Raw genomic sequence first — 22,642 nt, 5'->3', positions numbered from 1 at the left:
CACTATGAGCAAGGTAGCAGAAAATTACAAATATTTGTAGATTACTTGGACTAATGATTGACGTATTAACTTGAATAAAAAGAAATCTGATCATATCAACATTACTAACAAACAGAACCAATGTAATATAAATCATCTCCAACTTGGCCACATATACCTGCTCATTTACAAGCAGATACAGAACCCGTTTGCACGCATGGTATTCAACTTTAGAATTGTGCCAATAAAATCAAGATATAACTGGTACTGCCACAACTCCGATCATCTCTCTTTGACAATTCTAATCTAGTAAGAAAACCCAAAAGAATGAAATGTTTAGTATTGGTTCAGCAAAAGTATGTCACCATTCATATCCAAACCATAAATAATTAAACAGCTTTTGTACACAACATTTAAAAATTTTTGCAATTAAAACCTAACAAAGAATTATTTTTCTTTAACATTAAATTGACATGTCTTTGCATACCCTCAAGAATTCCATTCACAACACGTATCCAAATAGCTCACGGTTACAACTCGGTAAATTCGCAAAGATAAATTCGTTTTAACGACCGAACCTGGTACCTTTTAAAGCACACCTAAACTTTACGCACTACGTAGTAGTTCGTTTCACCACTTCTCTCCATTTTCGGTACCAATTATTGCAACCGAACTACCACTTAAACAAGACAGGGTACAACAGGAATCGAGTAGAAATGCACAAACGTACCGACAAATATGAAGTAGCCGGTTTTGCTTGTTCGTGGCTTTAACGAGAACTCAACATGAAGATATTACCATCAAGTCTAATCCCAAAACGGCCGGTTTAAACGCCGCTTAAGGGCATGCAAGCACCTAGGGAGCTTTATCTAAAAGGTTTAGATGGAATTTTAAATGGGTGTTCTAGTGGAATGTTTTAAACTACCGATTCAAATCAATTAGAGTTAATTATAAGTGTTTGGATTTGAAATAAATATTGATAAATAAAAATAGATAAGGAGAGCTTTAAATAAATTAAATGACTAGATAATTTTGGAAAATTCGTGTTAAAATCAGAAGCGACATCTATGAAGCGAAAGCAACTATAATTATTATTTCAACGTTTAATGACTTGAAGTGTAGGGATTCTTTTTCGTGTAATGAAATTTTTGCTTTTCAATATGAGATGGTTGAACTTTCCAAAAAATCTTTATTTTCGCACATGCTTTTCTAAACTACCTGCGCCAACCGGATCATTATTTGGCGCACAGTATAACTTTATAACTCCGGCAGGTAAAACCTCTGCTGAACTCACGTGGAGATACATTTAAAAGTCCGTTTCTTAAAATAAAATTGTAGTGTTCTCCTACACAACATTTGATAAGATATCAGAACGAATAATAATAAACGAGTCTGTACGATGTTGCGTTTAAAAAAATTTATTATTTTCTGAAGAATGTGTGTCGCGTAATAATCGTTTTTTTTGTTTTTGCAACGTTTCGTTTTTGTTTTTGGGTATTTAAAAAGTTTTCAAACAAGGAAAAATGACTACTTTGGAATTATATGTGAAGGTAAATTCATTTTAATTTTAAATTTATTTTAGAACTGTTTAAATAACTTTTTTATTTTTAAATTCAATTATTTGTTTTTTAAAGAATCAACTTTATCGTAATATTATTATAAATTTTCTCAAAACTAATTTAAAAGTATATGTAAGTTAATGTTTTATCTTCATTGTTACTCCATATGTTTGTATTGATAAAACGATAAAGATATAATTGTTTTCTCTACCAAAACCAATTTTGAATTATATGTAATCACTTTGATTTATAACAGTTGACGCGTTTCATATTTCTATTAATATTTCCTTACGGTTTTACTAAACAATGTCTATAATTAATTTTAAGTATGCAATGAATAGCGTAAAGTTTCCTTATCAACATGTCAAAACTGATAACAGATGTACTTGAGATTATTTAGGTGAATCATTAATGATACTAATTATTTGTAAAATAAACTTAATCTTTTTACATCATAAACTTTTTATCTCAAATGTACAGAAATTTAAAAGCAATTATACTACCAAAAGAAATTAAAAACGTTAAAAAAGTATCAGTAAAAGGTCTAGTGTTAGTTCTAATGCTAATGCTAAATTGTTATATATTTTTATTGAACTAAAAGTACTAGTGTTCTAAGTCTAAAGATAGTTCTAGCTTTATTTTAATGAAAAATATATAACAACCTAACGCTGAATAACAATCAATACTAGAACTAACACTACCATTAGAACTAAGACTAGACTTGTTTCTAGTTGTAGGTCTAGTGTTAGTTCTAGTTTTAGTTATTAGTGATTTATTAAATTAAATCAGAGTAAATTTACGTAGAAAAGAAATTAATTTACATGAATGATTCCGGTTTACCAATGAAACAATAAGAACATTAAAGGGTTATTAAACGGTAAACGGCAAAAATGTTTACTATTTCCTTTTAGAAAATTACTCGTCTGGAAAATTGGTATTCACCACCGAATAACGGTGTCCGCAATCACTTGATTCATCGCAAAACCAACGAAAACCGGCGATCGTTGAAGTGAAACAGGTTTTCTGTACAAATGCACGTGTAGTGAATCTTGGGAAGAAGGAGAAGAAAGAGAAGAAGGGGGCCAACCGCCGTTTTCATTTCCCATTATTTACCTATTCTATTTACATGGTTACTTGAAGACCTACAAGGCATTACCGGATATTAACCTTTTAGAAACAAACACTGCTAATCGTTTTCACAAAATTCTTCAAAAGTATGAATTAATCTACATCATGTTGTGTTATGGTACTTTAATTTTGGATTAAAAATCGTTTCGTAATCCTTATAAAGAAATGAGACACGACCATTTCAAAATTAATATCCATTTAAGCCAAATTCACATCAATAGGTACTACATTTTCACGTAAGACGTATTAAAATTGTGACTCACTGATTTCAATGCGATTAGGAATAGTGACTCAAAGTGTATTTTGTTACGATAAAACCTCTTGGTGGAATATTATAAGGGTTGAATAATGGATAAAAAGTACATTGTGCAACACTGACATCGATATGACGTAAACGTAAACTAATATTTACTTTTAAAGAGTTTTGTGTGCATGTGTCACACATGGGCCAGAGGGTTCCGTGAGAAATCTACCCTAATTTAAAAGGTACCCTATCGGTTTTTGCAGGCTTATGGAGAAAAGAGGGACAAGACGTGGTTGATGACGTGGACCTTTTTGGGAAGATTTATAACATAATTATGTAACTAGAAAAAACATCATTTTATGTCTTTTCCATTTTGCATAATCTTCTTTATTTGAAATACCGATACCGTACTCCACAAATTTCTTCCTGTTAAGTAATGCCAACAGAAAATAACAAGATGTCGAAAAGGGCATTATTTTTGTACATGATCTTCTGTCATATTGGTAGTTATGACTTAGGAATCGTCATTGGTTACTAGAAGATGATAATATTTATTGAAAGTTAGCTTCTTGGGGCTGCTGCACTTTTGGAAACCTTTGCCAATTCTATACATTCTTGATTGAAAACTACGAGATTTTGGGAACGAGACGAATGGATAATACTCAAGGAGAGGCTTCGACGGCGTTGCCAAAACGTGTCTGGATGTGATAGGACAATCAAGGCTACGTGGTAAATCGTTGCCAAAAAGTTAGACTGGCAGAGGGAGATAAACTTGTTCCTTTAGGTATTACTATCGCAATTACGATAAGATTTAATTAAGGATAATCGAGGCTACTCCTTCTTATGGCAATACAGTCTTGGTCTCCAGCCCCCTCTGATTACTGCTGTGATTACCGATGCTTTTCACCACATGCACACCTTCAGCAACCCGCGCACATAATCCGACACTTTATCTTCCCAGTCTTTTCCCCGCAAGCGTTGAGAGTTCGCTTGTCCTGCCTATTACAGCTTTTGAAGTCTGATGAACTTCACGGGAAGACCTTTTCCAAGGAGTTGACACAATTCGGTGTTATATCTGATCCTCCATGTATTGATAATGCAAAGTACGCTCTACTAGCAAGGGTAATTCTTCTAAAAATTCCTTTGTTTTCCGTTCCATCCAAGCGCAGTTAAATCCCCAAGTATACAAATTGCTCAACCTGTCCGATGCGATCGTTTACTGCAATGTACCGGCTTCCTTTTGTCTGTGTTAATATCTTTGTTTTTGTGTATTGTTTTCCAATCCGACCCTTATGGCATGTTTCTTCGTTTCGGAGTACACTTGCGGAGCTGACTACTTTTGCCTCTTGATGGTCACCAGATGAGCGTCAATCCTTCCCCAGTTTTAGTCCTCTTGATATGTTAAAAGTCTCAGCCCATTGGTTTTGTATTCGTACAATTGCCGTTGTATCTTGTATTGTCTGATATTGATATAGTCTAAACCCTGTCTGATATTTATCAATAATCCCTTCAATTAGAGGATTGAGACGTTTGTTGATAATTACATATTATAGTTATGTTAATATTTTGTGGGCTGTGCAGAGAAGAGTTATCTCCCATGATAATTTGTTTAAGGAAAGTTTATAACGAATTCTAATTCATGCACATTGCTTTCTCTGTACGATGTCTGCCTGTAAACTGTACCTCTTTTCCTGCTGCCAAAACCTGCGTCAGACACAGCGGAAACACAAAATGGGATGAAAGAAGAAGCTAGAATGTGCCATCTTTTGATCGAGTATGTTTCATGAATGTAAAAGATAAACTGCCAAGTATAGAAAGAGCAGATTAGGTGGAACAAACTTCTATAGCTTCTGCAAAGAAAAACGAACAACAATCAGCATAGTTATAAACCAATTTTTCTTGCTATCTGATGTATCGAACGCTTTCAATTCTACAGGGCTTCCCAAACTCACGGGACGGAGCTATAAACTTTGAACGTGTCTAGAAAAAAATTTGAAAATTTGGGGACCACTAAAGAGTTATAAAAACTACATGTCGTTGATGAAAAAAATATTTGAAGACGTGCCGAGCTTCATCGTAAGATCTTGTTCTATCCCCAAAGCCACGAATCATTAAAAGAGTGCTTCTTTCTTTTTTGGTCAGTTTTTACGCCATTTTTGTAGTTAAAAAAGTAAAATTTAGAAAACAAGTTTGTTGAAAACAGTCGAAAGAAAACCTCATAATTCTTGAAAGAATTAAGATATCGGGTTTTGGTTTATGGGGTTGTGTTTCTTTTTAATTTTTTTATAAGGTAAAACGACAGAGGTTGCTATTTAAAAATGTAGGGGTGGTCATCCCCTAAAAAAACTCCACATTGCATGGAAGTTCTAGTTATCCCCAAATTTTAAAATTTTTTTCTTTACTCGTTCAAAAGTTATAGCTCCGTCTCGGGAGTTTTGGGAAGTCCTGTATATAAGATTGGTTGTATTTATCAAATGTATTGCAACTGATGACTGAATCGTTTACTGTATTATTCGTAATTCATCTAATATTGCAGCTTTAGCTCTAAGCAACTAAGTGTCTTTTTCTAGGCAGCTTTTTTCACAATTTTTTGAGTTATTTTAGATTAAACATGCTATAATGTTTATTTATATTCGTACTTTAGTTCGATCTATTAGAAGATGTCGTTTATTGCGTTCCTCTCGTATTAGCTTTATGTTTATAGTACTATTGATTAAGTGATTACACACCACAGCAATATTATTTATGTGTATCATCCTTTTATATTACGTTTTTTTTTATTGGCGACACATGTCTTATTGTTATTACATAATTATTCCAACAAACTTACGATTGGTAGTGCTGGAACCTTCCTTATTAGTAAAGGATTGTTTTTATTTTCGTAAAGATTTTAATAAATATTACAATTACAGCTACGAAGCTTCTAGATAGGTGTAAGGTTGTCAAAGTTACTTAGATAAAAAGTTAAGTCCTGATATTATAAGCAAGGTTTTAGAAGAAATGCAGTAGTATTGTTCATCATCTCATCAAGCCTCCTTCATTTTATATTTTTACACCATTTCGTCGGGGCTATATCCATTATTATGGTGTTTGCAATTATTGTGTATTCAATTATCAAATTTCTTATATATTACTAATAGTGGAATTATTTCTTATTTAACGAAAGCTAGTTTCTAAAAAATTGCACATAACCTTTATATGTATATTCAAGATTGAAATGTGCTTATCCTGTTTGATATCTATATTTTATGCCTATCATTGTTATTACGAAATACTAAATAACGGTATTGATTTCAGTACCAACAAGGAGAAAGTAGGACTTTCATACCCACTTGAAAGTAACCAGCTAGTTATAAGAAGTACCCTGATTAAATTAATTAGAAACAAACTGCAATGACCCGATTTTTTTATCATAAATTAGTCTCAATATGTCGTGGATTAAATCGGGAGACAACATAATTCATGTTTAAAACTGTGTTTTTGCATAAGTGAATACTACACTACTCTAGTTAAGGGTGACTACTTATATGGTGTCAAATAAACTGAAAGCTTGTAGTATGCATTACACGCACGACATAACTTGATGCCCATCCCACATATACTGCGCACTTCGGGTATATTTGATCGAAAGAGTAGTTAAGGAGTAAATAAATTCTATAATAAGTATTGTCAAGTTTAATTTATTTGAAATTTTAATTACGATAAATATCCTCAACCACTTCTTAAATAAAACCATGTGTTTTATATAATTATAACCTTCACGCTCATCTTATTTTTCCATTATATCTATCAAATGATTCGTGACGATAAAAACCAGCTGCAACAACATATTTGTATTAGTTTCAGAAAAACAGAAATTAACAATTATTTTTTTGATATTAATTTTTATTTTCTTTTTATTAGGGTGCAAGAGTATGGATAGCACATCAGGAGCTAGTATGGGAAGGTGCAGAACTGCTAGAAAATTACACTCCAGATAAGACAGCCCTCCGAGTGCAGACAGAAGGCGGCGAGGTGAAGACGCTCGCCGTGAAATCGGAGGCCAATTTACCCTTCCTCAGGAATCCTCCGATTCTGATCGGAGAGAACGACCTCACCTCGTTGTCGTACCTCCATGAGCCGGCTGTCCTTTATAACCTCCAGGTCAGGTTTTGTCAGCAAAAAGACATTTACACCTATTGTGGAATTGTCCTGGTCGCTATCAATCCTTATGATGATCTTCCAATATACGGTGAGTTTATTCGAAAATTTTGAGGTGAAGAATGAAAAGAATGGATCGTGTTGTAAATTGGTGGTTTCGTTGAAAATAGGTCATTCAGTTACATCGCCCCCGTATTGATTTAACTAAACTATGAAATTTAGATTGTATTTGAACTGCATAGCGGTGAATTTAAATTTTTTAGATTTTCTTTCTTAACACAATTGTACTTTATTAAGAAACTTATATTTATTTACCATTGATTTTTATCACAAAGAATTAAAATACCATCAACTAGTAAACTTTTTATAAAAGGTTTAAAAAAAAAGAGTTCGATTTTCTAAGAGTATTTTAAGTAGGTAATTTACTTTCGAGTTTGAAGGCGACCAACCCAATTCCCTGAAAGTAAAGTTCACATCAACTCCGCTCAGCTGATCTCACGATTGTGCAAGTGAATGTCTTGTCTTTCTACTATCTGGCCTCTAGGTCCTATGAGAGAATATGTCAGACGATTGAACCCAACAACTTTCTACCCTTTTTTCTTCGCGGTCTCGTTGTCGTTCTTTTGTGAGAAACTCGATTAGAAATAAAGACTTTATCCGCCAAGACAGGAAATGAATTAGAAAAGTACTCAAAAAAATTCTTTTTCTTTATAAAATTAGTAAATTAAAATGGTATCAAAAGAATGAAAGAGGTTTACTTCCCAAAGAGTACCGTAACGGTGTATAATGTTAAGGTCAAAATGTTGATTCGTGGAAACGAAAACAGTTTCGAGTACAAAGAACTCGCGCTGCTATCGACGACGAATTTTAACAAAAACTCGTCATCCTGATACAGTTACAAATTTTAATAAACAGAGCATTGACCAATAACCTGTAAAGATTTACTCGAAAACCAAAAAGTTGTGTTGATTACGTAACTTAAAATGAAACACTTTCTCTTTCACCAAACCCATTATAAATGTTATCGAAGGTATGCATTTAACTCTTTCCCCCTTTCCCTTTGTTGGTAGGCACGGATACCATACAGGCATATCGAGGTCAAGCTATGGGCGACCTCGATCCGCACATCTTCGCCGTCGCCGAAGAAGCTTATACCAAACTGGAAAGAGAACAAATGGACCAAAGTATCATCGTCTCGGGCGAAAGTGGTGCTGGCAAAACGGTCTCGGCAAAATACGCTATGAGATATTTTGCTACAGTGGGCGGAAGCGCCACAGAAACGCAAATTGAAAAGAAGGTTCTTGCAAGTAGTCCAATTATGGAGGTAAAATAATAACGTGTAATTAATTAATTAATACTAATTAATAAAATAGGTGTGTCCAAATTGAAAGAGATGGCACTTTGATTATGCGAAATAGCAAAATTGCATAATATTTATGACTAGCAAAACAAATAGTAAATCAGTTATCCTAAATTTTAATTATTTTAGGGATAGTAAGTTTTTATTGTTGCAATTTGTTAAATTCAGGTTAATCCTAAGGATGGAACATACTTTGTAAAGCAGTAGTCCTAAAAATGAAACGTGAGGAGCATAAAGAGGATTACACTTTCATGTGAGTCCGTCATTGGCGAGCAAATAAGCGGATTTTTTCTATTGTTGAAAAGCCGCCTAAAACAAGGAGATGAATTCACGATCTCCTATTACTGGATTAGTTACACAATTAGTTATGCAAATTCCAGAGAAGTATCATAAATGATAATTTCTACATTAACTGGTTATCCTAAAATATAAACAAAGACAATTTTATAATGCAAAATTCTTTTACTTGCCTCTTTCAGTCTAGACACAAACAATAATACTAAAACATTACAAATGATAAACATACAACTGAAACATTTTTTTAAGGCTATAGGTAATGCTAAAACTACTAGAAATGATAACAGTTCGAGATTTGGTAAGTTTATCGAACTTCAATTCAATAAACAATTCCACATTAGCGGAGCTTCAATGCGGACTTATTTGTTGGAGAAGTCTCGTGTAGTCTTCCAAGCTCCAGACGAGCGAAATTATCACATATTTTATCAATTATGTGCCGCAAGAAAAGAATTACCATATTTAAATTTAGGTAAAATAAAATATCACTTTTTTTACTTATCATTAACATTGTGATAAAATTTTTTAGCTGAACCAAACCACTTTTACTATTTAAATCAAGGTCAAAGTCCAATAATTAACGGCGTAAACGATTTTAAAGAGTACAATGAAACAACGAACGCTTTAAACTTGTTGGGATTTTCAAAAGAAGAACAAAAGGAAATGTTTAAAATTCTTGCGGCCGTTTTGCATTTAGGTAATATCAAATTTACCGAAACGATTATTGAACAAGAAAACGAACAGAGTCAGGAAGGTTGTTGTATTCACGTGTGTAAATTTGAAAACAATAGTTTTTTATGAAAAAAAGTAACCATTAAAATTTGCAGGATATGGATAAACATTTGCAAAAATTTTCGGATCTTCTTGAAATCGAATCCGAAGAAATGTTAATCTGGTTATGCACGAAAAAAATCGTATCCATGCGAGATATCATCATGAAACCGATGACCACAGAACAAGCGATGATTGCTCGAGATGCTTTGGCTAAACATATTTACGCGCAACTTTTCGATTGGGTCGTCGTGACAATTAATAAAGTCTTAGAATCCGATATTCCCCGACACAAATTCATTGGGGTTTTGGATATTTACGGATTCGAAACGTTCGAAATTAATTCTTTCGAACAGTTTTGTATCAACTATGCTAACGAAAAACTTCAGCAACAATTTAATTTACACGTTTTTAAATTGGAACAAGAAGAGTATATTAAGGAGGGAATTGAATGGAAAATGATTGATTATTATGATAATCAACCGTGTATAGATTTAATTGAAACGAAATTAGGAATATTAGATTTATTGGATGAAGAATGTAGAGTAAGTAAAATATTATACCTACATTTTGTGTTTCACTATAAGTTCAGGTTTTCAAGATTATTGGGGTAGACTATTTTAGCAATTTTCTTTCTGATTGACATTATAGCTTATCTTTGCAAACATTAGATGAATAAAATTGTGCGACACAAAACAATGATTATGTTAAGTTAGTAAAAGTATATTAATACAAATTGTAGGATTTTATCAAACGCCATTATTAATTAACTTCAAGTAAGGTTAACATATCGATTTGAATAAAATCATGTTGTTATTCGATTTACAATGTTTAATAATTCGTTGATGGCAGTAACACTTAAATCATTCATGGCATTGATGAGAATTAATATTTCAAAATTTATGTAATCAAATTCCTTATTATTTAAGCTTTCTTTTAAGATATCACCTAAGGTAATATCTCAATTTCTCCAAAAGATATATAAAGTTAAGTTTAAAGCTGTTTTGATGAATTATGTCATTTTTGAGTAACCCCATTTGATAGATATCGAAAAATTCGAACGTAACGAGTCATATCGTGTTGAAATTCTTATTAAATGAGCTTTCTTTTAAGATATCACCCATTGACATATCTAGATTTTTTCAAGAGTTATCAAAAAAATTGTATCAATCAAGATTTTCCTTATTTTAAGCTAAAACGAAAAACGTGATAAGAAACTATCTATGCAGTAGATTAAAGCGAAACATATCACATTCGAATCGTTATTAATTAAGCTTCAATTTATGATATAAAGCATAAAAATATCTCAATCTGTTGAGATGATATAAAATAAAATATGATTTTCCCCTTAAATATTTGAAGCTGTACCACATAATTCGATAACAACCGTTTTATACATAGTATTAAAATTAGCTATATTACATCTAATTTCTTATTATTTAAGCTTTCTTTTAAGATATCACCTACGGTAATATCTCACTTCCTCCAAAAGATATATAAAGTTAAGTTTAAAGGTGTTTTGATGAATTATGTCATTTTTGAGTGAGTAACCCGATTTGATAGATATCGAAAAATTCGAACCTAACGAATCATATCGCGTTGAAATTCTTATTAAATGAGCTTTCTTTTAAGATACCACCCATTGACATATCTAGATTTTTCAAGACTTATCAAAAAAATTGTATCAATTAAGATTTTCCTTATTTTAAGCTATAACAAAAAACGTGATAAGAAACTATCTATACGGTAGATTAAAGCGAAACATATCACATTCGAATCATTATTAATTAAGCTTCAATTTATGATATTAAGCATAAAAATATCTCAATCTGTTGAGATGATATAAAATAAAATTTGATTTTCCTCTTAAATATTTAAAGCTGTACCAAATAACTCGATAACAACCGTTTTAAACATAGTATTAGAATGAGCTATATCACATCTAATTCCTTATTATTTAAGCTTTCTTTTAAGATATCACCTGCGGTAATATCTCAATTCCTTCAAAAGATATATAAAGTTAAGTTTAAAGATGTTTTGATCAATTATGTCATTTTTCAGTAACCCGATTTGATAGATATCGAAAAATTCGAACGTAACGAGTCATATCGCGTTGAAATTCTTATTAAATGAGCTTTCTTTTAAGATATCACCCATTGTCATATCTAGATTTTTTCAAGAGTTATCAAAAAAATTGTATCAATTAAGATTTTCCTTATTTTAAGCTATAACAAAAAACGTGATAAGAAACTATCTATACGGTAGATTAAAGCGAAACATATCACATTCGAATCATTAATAATTAAGCTTCAATTTATGATATTAAGCATAAAAATATCTCAATCTGTTGAGATGATATAAAATAAAATTTGATTTTCCCCTTAAATATGTGAAGCTGTACCACATAACTCGATAACAACCGTTTTATACATAGTATTAAAATGAGCTATATCACATTTAATTCCTTAATATTTAAGCTTTCATTTAAGATATCACCTACGGTAATATCTCAATTCCTCCAAAAGATAAATAAAGTTAAGTTTAAAGATGTTTTGATCAATTATGTCATTTTTCAGTAACCTGATTTGATAGATATCGAAAAATTCGAACGTAACGAGTCATATCGCGTTGAAATTCTTATTAAATGAGCTTTCTTTTAAGATATCACCCATTGTCATATCTAGATTTTTTCAAGAGTTATCAAAAAAATTGTATCAATTAAGATTTTCCTTATTTTAAGCTATAACAAAAAACGTGATAAGAAACTATCTATACGGTAGATTAAAGCGAAACATATCACATTCGAATCATTAATAATTAAGCTTCAATTTATGATATTAAACATAAAAATATCTCAATCTGTTGAGATGATATAAAATAAAATTTGATTTTCCCCTTAAATATTTAAAGCTGTACCAAATAACTCGATAACAACCGTTTTAAACATAGTATTAGAATGAGCTATATCACATCTAATTCCTTATTATTTAAGCTTTCTTTTAAGATATCACCTGCGGTAATATCTCAATTCCTTCAAAAGATATATAAAGTTAAGTTTAAAGCTGTTTTGATGAATTATGTCGTTTTTGAGTAACCCGATTTGATAGATATCGAAAAATTTGAACGTAACGAGTCATATCGCGTTAAAATTCTTAATAAATGAGCTTTCTTTTAAGATATCACCCATTGACATATCTAGATTTTTTTAAGAGTTATCAAAAAAATTGTATCAATTAAGATTTTCCTGGTTTTAAGCTAAAACGAAAAACGTGATAAAAAACGATCTATGCGGTAGATTAAAGCGAAACATATCATATCACATTCGAATCGTTATTAATTAAGCTTCAATTTATGATATAAAGCATAAAAATATCTCAATCTGTTGAGATGATATAAAATAAAATTTGATTTTCCCCTTAAATATTTGAAGCTGTACCAAATAACTCGATAACAACCGTTTTATACATCTTATTAAAATGAGCTATATCACATTTAATTCCTTATTATTTAAGCTTTCTTTTAAGATATCACCTGCGGTAATATCTCAATTCCTTCAAAAGATATATAAAGTTAAGTTTAAAGCTGTTTTGATGAATTATGTCATTTTTGAGTAACCCGATTTGATAGGTATCGAAAAATTCGAACGTAACGAGTCATATCGCGTTAAAATTCTTATTAAATGAGCTTTCTTTTAAGATATCACCTATTGACATATCTAGATTTTTTCAAGAGTTATCAAGAAAATTGTATCAATTAAGATTTTCCTTATTTTAAGCTAAAACGAAAAACGTGATAAGAAACGATCTATGCGGTAGATTAAAGCGAAACATATCACATTCGAATAGTTATTAATTAAGCTTCAATTTAAGAGATAAAGCATAAAAATATCTCAATCTGTTGAGATGATATAAAATAAAATTTGATTTTCCCCTTAAATATTTGAAGCTGTACCAAATAACTCGATAACAACTGTTTTATACATAGTATTAAAATGAGCTATATCACATTTAATTCCTTATTATTTAAGCTTTCTTTTAAGATATCACCTAAGGTAATATCTCAATTCCTCCAAAAGATGTATAAAGTTAAGTTTAAAGATGTTTTGATCAATTATGTCATTTTTGAGTAACCCGATTTGATAGATATCGAAAAATTCGAACGTAACGAGTCATATCGCGTTTAAATTCTTATTAAATGAGCTTTCTTTCAAGGTATCACCCATTGACATATCTAGATTTTTTCAAGAGTTATCAAAAAAATTGTATCAATTAAGATATTCCTTATTTTAAGCTAAAACGAAAAACGTTATAAGAAACTATCTATGCGGTAGATTAAAGCGAAACATATCACATTTGAATCGTTATTAATTAAGCTTCAATTTTTGATATAAAGCATAAAAATATCTCAATCTATTGAGATGATATAAAATAAAATTTGATTTGCCCCTTAAATATTTGAAGCTGTACCAAATAACTCGATAACAACCGTTTTAAACATAGTATTAGAGTGAGCTATATCACATCTAATTCCTTATTATTTAAGCTTTCTTTTAAGATATCACCTGCGGTAATATTTCAATTCCTTCAAAAGATATATAAAGTTAAGTTTAATGCTGTTTTGATGAATTATGTCATTTTTGAGTAACCCGATTTGATAGATATCAAAAAATTTGAACGTAACGAGTCATATTGCGTTAATATTCTTAATAAATGAGCTTTCTTTCAAGGTATCACTCATTGACATATCTAGATTTTTTCAAGAGTTATCAAAATAATTGTATCAATTAAGATTTTTGTAATACATTTGTTTTAGATGCCAAAAGGTTCAGATCGTTCTTGGACAGAAAAACTTTATTCAAAATGTTTAAAATATTCTCATTTTGGAAAGGCTCGTTTTGGTACATCAGCATTTATAATAAATCATTTTGCTGATAGAGTACAGTACGAGAGTAATGGCTTCTTAGAAAAAAATCGGGATACTGTGATGGAAGAACATATATCGGTGCTCAAAGATAGTAAAAATGCTTTAGTAAGAAAATTATTTAATGAAGTGAAAATAAAACCGAGCGGAGCGGCTAAATTAAAAGTTGTTTCTGCAAAACCGCAACAAGTTATCCAAAAGAGTCACAAGAAATCTGTTGGTTCGCAATTTCGTGATTCCTTAAATTTATTAATGAGTACTTTAAACGCTACAACACCGCACTATGTAAGATGTATAAAACCAAACGATACAAAAACCCCATTCGAATATAATCCTCAAAGAGCTGTTCAGCAATTAAGAGCTTGTGGTGTGCTAGAAACTATTAGGTTATCGGCAGCCGGATTTCCAAGTCGTTGGTCGTACATCGACTTCTTTTATAGATACAGGGTACTATGTAAATTTAAAGACATTAATAGAAATAATATGCAGAAAACTTGTTGTAATATCTTAGAACAGCACATTAAAGACAAAGAAAAATTCCGTTTTGGAAAAACTAAAATATTTTTTAGAGCAGGCCAAGTGGCCTATTTAGAAAAATTACGATCTGATAAATTAATGAAATGTTGTATTATCATGCAAAGTACGGTTAGGGCGTATTTATGTAGGAAGAAATATCTTGCAATGAAAAAAGCTATTCATGGATTGCAACGTTATGCTAGAGGTTATCTCGCTCGAAGACATGCTCAAGAATTACGTAGAAATAGAGCGGCTACTGTTATTCAAAAACACATTCGCCGTTGGCTCAAACAAACTAAATACCAGAAGATTAAAAAGACAATCGAAGGAATTCAAAGATACGGAAGAGGATATTTGGCAAGGCTGCACTTCAAACGGCTCAAATACAATGCAAAAGCAACAATTATTCAAAAATACGTTCGTGGGTGGTTGGCCAGAAGGTGGTATGCAGAACAAATTCGAAAAATTGTTATTTGCCAATCGGCAATTCGACGCTATTTGGCAAGACGCCTCTACAAGAAGATGAAAATAGAAGCAAGATCCATCGAACATGTTAAAACATTAAATAAAGGCCTTGAAAATAAGATTATCAGTTTACAACAAAAAGTTGATGAATTAAATAAAAACAATTCCGAGTTGAGGAAAAAAGAAACCGAAGTGGTTGACTTAAAATCGAAATTAACTTCGTATAGATCCCTCGAAACGGAAATTAAAAACCTCAATAATCTCCTTATGGAAAGAGATAGGAAAATAATGGAATTAGAAGAAACGCTAAAAGTTGAAAGGGATGAAAAAATGGATATATTAAACGAACAGGAAAAATACAAATCCGATATGGATGAACAAAACAACCGATGGAATGAGGAAATGAATAAAGTTCGCGCTGAATTGGACGAAATGAACGAAATTGTTAAACGTTATGAAAAAGAAGAAACAGCGAAAGAAAAAATAGAACACGAAAAACTATTAATCCTTAACGAACAAGATAACGATCGTCATGCCTATCAAAAATTATTGCAAGAATACCACGGTTTAGAACAACATTGCGAAGATCTTCAACGACAATTAAGCGAACAAAATCGCCAAGGAAGACATATGCGAAACACCAGCGATGTTAGTTCTATATCACAAGTCGACGAAAGTTTACCAATAAGCGAATTACCAGACGATAATAATTCAATTCAAAGTTATGGATCATTAAAAACATCAAGCGGCATAAACTCAGGCGAAACCACATCCAACGGAACAACCGACTCTAATCTCGAAAACGGCACTACATTAGACATCTCGTTAGTATTAAAACTACAACACAAACTTTCAGAAGTTGAACGTGAAAAATCACGCCTCCAAAAACGATTAGATGATCTCGATATGTCACCTCGTGTCGAAAAGGCTGAAAACGCTGTCAGAGATTCGATAAAAATATCCGAATTGGAATTAATGAATTCAAACCTAAAAACGGCTTTATACGAATTGCAAACAAGCATTTCGGAAGGTAACGGCGAGAAAAAAATGCAAGAACAAAACCAATCGCTTCACGAAGAATTAGAAAGGAGAAGCGAAGAAATCGTTCAATTAAAATCCGTTTTGGCCGATCAAACGAGTAATATGAAATCAATTGTTAGCACAAAAACAAGAATGGGCGAGTACATAAACGAAGATGGCGAACTTGCGTTGGCATACGAAACTCAGAAGACAATAAATAAACAATTAGAGTTAGAATTGCAAGATGAACAAGCGAAAAATAGGGCGCACGAAAGGGAGTATAAGGTTGAAATTGAAAAGTTAAGGGAGGATAACGAAAGGCAACAAAGATTATTATCGGAACATCTAACTACCCCGCAAACTAAGAGCGAAGCTTACATGCAACACGAAGTTTCTAGATTAACTAAAGAAAATTTAGAACTCCAAGATAAGTACGATCAAACTGCCGAAACAATAAGAAAACAAAAGAAGCAGTTGAAGATGTTGATTAGAAAGTTAAAAGAAAGTGGAATTGATTTGGATGAAACGATTACAACAGATGTAAATAAGAATGATGATATATTTTATAGCGCAAAACATTCAAGAGCTTTACCTACGCTTAGAAAGAAAGAAAGGGATTATTTGGGGATGTTTTCTTATAAATCTGCTGATGAATCTATCATGATACGTCACTTAGTTGTTGGTTAGTAAATTAAATCAAAACATATTTCAAAAATTTTAAAATCTTAATTACTTTTTAGATTTAAATCCAAGAACAGCAGTGACATTACTTCCAGGATTACCAGCGTATATAGTTTTTATGTGTGTCCGCCACACTGATTTTATTAATGATGAAGATAAAGTCCAATCTCTTCTATCCAATTTCATGAATTCCATTAAAAAAGTTGTGAGGAAACGCAAAGAAGACTTGGAAACTGTTTCGCTTTGGCTTTCAAATACTTTAGTGTATGTTTAAAAGTAGTTTCATTAGATTTGATAAAAATTTTATTTTTTTACAGATTATTACATTGTATGAAACAATTTAGTGGAGATGTAGGTTTTCAAAAATTCAATACTCCCAAACAAAACGAGCAGTGTTTGCGTAATTTTGATTTATCCGAGTATAGGCAGGTTTATTCAGATTTGGCGGTTTGGATTTATCAAGGTAACATAAAATAATTTAATTTAACAGTTATCATTAAAAAAATGAATTTATTTCAGCAACTGTGAGAGTGTTGGAAGAGAAAATTCAACCGCTAATTGTACCAGCGATTTTGGAACACGAAGAAATTCGTGGGATGAGCGGTACTAAGCCATCCGGATTCAGCAGAAGAACCAGTAGTTTTAACTTGGAAAGTCCCGCGGGAAGTCAAAAGCCAACAACCGCTTTATTGCAAGAATTATCTAATCAACATAAAGTCTTAACATTTTACGGGGTCGACAATGAGGTCATATCGCAGATTTTCAAACAAATTTTCTATTTTATTTGCGCATCCAGCTTAAATAATTTATTACTCCGCAAAGAACTTTGCCACTGGTCTAAAGGATACAACATTAGACATAATTTATCTTATTTTGAATTATGGACTAAGGAGAAAAATATGGATGTAAGTTAAATTATTTATAATTAATTATTTTTGTAATTTTTTTTTCAATTTTTTTAGGAGCAAGCTATAAAAAGTACTCTTCAACCAATTGTTCAAGCATCACATTTATTACAAGCTCGAAAAACTGATGACGACGTCGCAAGCGTTTGTGAAATGTGTAGCACGTTAACAAAATCGCAAATTTGTAAAATATTGACCTTGTATACTCCTGTGGATGAATTTGAACAAAGAGTTCCGAAATCGTTTATCGCTAAAGTGCAAGAAAAACTATTGGAACGAGGCGATAATCAAGAACAAGATGTAAGTACACTATGCTGTTAAACTGTTAAAAAAATCTAGCTATCCACACCATTGCGTTCAGTCTATGTGGCTTTATGTTTATACTAAGGACGGTAGAATCTAAAAGAATTGCTATATTTTGGGAACAGGTGCACAGTTGAAGGACCGTTCGTGACGTCAGCGCTAGAAAGTTTCGGATTTAGTCGTGCGTCTGAAGACACTTTCGTCGATTGCGAACTAAACCCGAATGTCTTCTTTTTTGGACCTCTTTTCTTTTCTTATTGTTTCAGCAATTTGATCGTACTTAACCTGAAGTTCCAAATTTTCTTTAGTTAATCTAAAAACTCTCTTAGTTTGCTGAGTAGTTAGATGTTCCGATAAAAATTTTTGTTGCCTTTCGTTATCCTCCCTTAACTTTTCGATTACCACCTTACACTCCCTTTCATGCGCCCTATTTTTCGCTTGTTCATCTTGCAATTCCAACTCTAATTGTTTATTTATTGTCTTCTGAGTTTCGTATGCCAAAGGAAGTTCGCCATCTTCGTTTATACAGTGTGTCCCCGGATTGTGTCCCTGTAAGGTATAATTGACGATAAATTTTTGAATTCAAATTCCATCTTTTGCAATTAAAGTCTGGTTGTCATAAAATGAAATATAACCAACTTTTATGTCAAATGTCCTCAAAGTACCAAAGTTAACGCAAGAAGTTTGTTAACCGTTGCAGGTAAAGTGGTCTTTCTGAGCAATGTACAACAAAAGTTGATTAAGATAAAATGTTTGTTATGTTAAATTATAGCGATATACCGAATTTTATTAATTTAGGATATAAAAGCAAACTGCAGATTTTTAAATCATAAGATTAACAAAATATTTTCGATCTAAACTAAATTAACATAAAAGCTTATTCAATGATACTAAACTGATGATACACCAACACTAGCACATAATTCAGCCCTTTTCCGGCATTGTTTATAACTTTTTCTAATATGGTCCAACGGAATTTCTCTAATAAGTTTCAATTTTTTGTTTTAAACGGTCTAAACTGTTATTAAAATTTTCAGTTTACATTTTTGGTTTTACATAACCCCAAAAATAATAATCCATAATAGATAAATCCGGACTTCTTGGCGGCCATGGTTACGGGCCATATCTACCAATCCATTTTTTTCCAAATAACGTATTTAACAACTTTCTAATTAAAATGATCGAATGTGGGCCGCAACCTTGTTGAAAATATAATTTATTGCGTTTTTCTAAATCCACGCCGTGAAGATAATTAAATAAACAATTTTCTAGTATTTACTGGCGTTTACAAGCTATGCGATAATGTGGATTAGTCTTTGACTAACCACTCCATTAGTGGTGAACCATGCTTCGTCCGAAAATATTATGTTTTTTAAAAAAGTTCTGCCTTTCAAAATTTTGTACCCAAGCCACAAACAATAATCTACTTTTGTTTTGCTTCATCACCTAATTCGATAGTGGGTTGATAGTGTTGAACTGCCCTTTTTCTTAACGACACCTCACCGTAATCCATTGCGTTCGTTACTGCAACAATCGACCCCGCATCATGTTCATCTAAAAGCTTTTTTCCTTCCTTTTATTTTCCACATAACCCGTTTCCGAAAATTTTTTAACAACTCTCTTAATTGTTTTTTTTATCTACTAAAAATCCAAATTTTTCCTCAAATTACCTTAAGACTGCATTGTAACTAATGTTCCCCAATCCATAGCACTGCACTATAAATATTTTATGTTGTGATGTAAAACTCAGATCATTTGTTTTTATTGTAAAACGGAATATTAGAAAAAAGTTTTCAAGAAAAAGCTCATTTTTTCTTTTATATGCTAAATTAATAAAATTCGGCATATCGCTATAATTTAACATAACAAACATTTTATCTTAATGGATTTAGACTTAAATCCATTAAGATAAAATTAACTTAGACGAAATTAGATAGATTAACTTAAACGGTTAACAAACTTCTTGCGTTAACTTTGGTACTTTGAGGATATTTGACGTAAAACTTGGTTATATTTCGTTTTATGACATCCAGACTTTAATTGCTAAAGATGGAATTTGAATTCAAAAATTTATCGTCAATTATACCTTACGGGGACACAATCCGGGGACACACTGTATACGCGCGCCCATTCTTGTTTTCGTGCTAACAATTGATTTCATATTGTTTCGATCGATGGGCCAAAACGGATTTTAAACAATTTCTTTGCTTCTCCTTTTTAATTCTTCGTGAAGCGATTTTATTTAAAAACTTTATTTAAATCAAAGCACAACAAAAGTGCAATGGAGATACATTATCAAAAATAAATGTAATTCTATACCTTGTATAAACTTCAAAATGTAGTACTTACTCTTTGATAGGTGCTATAGACGTGTAATTACGTCTGTGATGCACCAATAATTATAATATAATAAAGAAAACAAAAATTGAATGACATGAATACAAGATTACAAAAGCAGTGAAGTTTCCGGGGCCGCTGGAATTAGAGAAGTATGTATGGATGAAAAGATCTTTATTTATTTCAATATAATCGCTGAAAAAAAAAAATGTTGAAACTACTGGAATCTCTTATAGATTTGGGAATAATGTTATAAAATTTTGCACCTATGCAGGTGCAATACTTAGAAGGAGGTTGTACGATTACCAGATTTGTTACTAGTTCTATGAGGGTGTTGTATAGATTTTTGTGACTGACTCTATCATCAAAATGATTTATTATAAATACTGATGTACCAAAACGAGCGTTTCCAAAATGAGAATATTTTAATCATTTTGAATAAAGTTTTTCATAAACATGTCGTCGAGCGAGATATCCTCATTTAGAGCTAGTTCTAGTTTTAATTCACTAAAAATATACAACAATCCAGCGCTGAATAACAATTAAAACTAGAACTATCATCTATAACTATCTATTGATATATTAAACACTACTATATTTTACTATATTTATCATGTACAAATTATTCTTAATGTTTTATTTCTGTTTTAGAATTTATTAATGGATGTCAAACATTCCTTTTGCGTTAAGTTTCCATTTAATCCTTCATCAATTTGTCTTGAAGATATAGATGTTCCCGAAATACTGAAGTTGCCTATGTTAGAGAAAGTATAAATTTTACGCACTGTTCGATACCGGATATAGATTTATTTATTGAAAGATGATGATTGTATATGTATATAGAGAGATGTTGAAGATTCAAGAAGTATTTATAAAATAGTTAGATTTGCTTATTTTTAATATGATATACACACGGATGTTATAGAAAATTAATAAGACTCAAAAGTAATTATTATATGGCATTTAAATATAGTACGTCTTCAAAAAAAAACTAATAGATAATGTTAAAGTAAGTAATTTAATCTGAATTGAATTGTATATAAGTTAAGTATTATGATTGATATTTAAAAAAATTGTTTAAAATTTTAAATAAAATTTACCCCTTTAGGTGCCATTAATTCGTAGTTCCTTTACACATTTCGATTTATAGCTTGATTTGTAATTTCATAAAATAGCCTAATGTGCAAAAGGAAGGTGCGAAAACTGTGATAACGTATATCAATGTCTGTTCTGGCAATAAAAGTGATGTGTACAAAGATTTTGATTGGGGTGTACTCAATTGTAACGAAATTATATATATTAAAAAATTATCCTACACGGTTACAAATGTGTACAGACATTCAGGCTATTTAGCCTTTCTATTGTGAGACCTGTATTCAATATTAAAAATTGTTGGTAAATATGGATAATCTAAAAAATTACGTTTTGTTTAACGTTAAAACTGTAATATTATTTTTCTAAATTAGTTTTTTAATTTAAAAAAAACTATCTTACATTGTTTGTCAATATGAAATAATCCTTGATTTTACATTTTAAATATGGAAACGTTGTTTCTACATGTAGTTAAAATCCAATAAATTGTAATGATTTATTTCACTTCAAATATAAGCACATAGAAAGATTAACCGTATGCGTTTTAGTTCCATGGTGATTATTTTTACTTCTAAAAAAATTTAAAAATTTTTGCGATCAAAAAACTCCATCTAACGTATTTTTACTTCCTCCCCAAATTCATTTCCGATGGTACTGCGATAGAACAAGATCTTATAATGAAGATCTAGATTAGGGTTACAGAAATACGATTTGCTGTTTAGTTTTTATTAATGTTAGAGCTGAAAAATCTGTTTCGTAATAAATAGAAGAAAAAGGAATAGGTTTGATCCAAAATTTCTCCTACGTTAAGAGATGGAAGTGATCTTTTGTAGTGGATAAATGGCATCATATTCTGGATCATGTAAATTTTTCTGATTTAGCAACTTTGTGTAAAAGCCAATTATCAGATGGCATACCTGAACATTTA

The 22,642-nt window shown here is 31.3% G+C and overlaps 1 protein-coding gene across 1 annotated transcript; it reads left to right on the top strand.

Moving 5' to 3' along the window:
* The first annotated feature begins 1,231 nt into the window (after positions 1-1,231).
* LOC111413071 (dilute class unconventional myosin) lies at positions 1,232-22,247 on the top strand. The gene is made up of 12 exons (XM_023043902.2): positions 1,232-1,529; positions 6,814-7,141; positions 8,121-8,374; positions 8,957-9,176; positions 9,234-9,472; positions 9,532-10,020; positions 14,288-17,078; positions 17,137-17,341; positions 17,395-17,540; positions 17,597-17,982; positions 18,040-18,282; positions 21,274-22,247. The coding sequence occupies exons 1-12, from the start codon at positions 1,503-1,505 to the stop codon at positions 21,394-21,396; spliced, it is 5,451 nt and encodes a 1,816-aa protein (XP_022899670.2). The 5' UTR covers positions 1,232-1,502; the 3' UTR covers positions 21,397-22,247.
* Positions 22,248-22,642: the final 395 nt, after the last annotated feature.

This window comes from Onthophagus taurus, chromosome 7, assembly GCF_036711975.1.
Source record: "Onthophagus taurus isolate NC chromosome 7, IU_Otau_3.0, whole genome shotgun sequence".
NCBI lineage: Eukaryota > Metazoa > Arthropoda > Insecta > Coleoptera > Scarabaeidae > Onthophagus > Onthophagus taurus.
Note: the sequence above shows the minus strand (reverse complement) of the source record. Positions and strands in the feature narration are given on the sequence as shown.

Coding starts and splice junctions, on each gene's coding strand:
- LOC111413071 (XM_023043902.2), top strand. CDS start 1,503: ATGACTACTTTGGAATTATATGTGAAG. Junction 10,021..14,287: donor TATTGGATGAAGAATGTAGA/GTAAGTAAAATA, acceptor CATTTGTTTTAG/ATGCCAAAAGGTTCAGATCG. Junction 17,079..17,136: donor GATACGTCACTTAGTTGTTG/GTTAGTAAATTA, acceptor ATTACTTTTTAG/ATTTAAATCCAAGAACAGCA.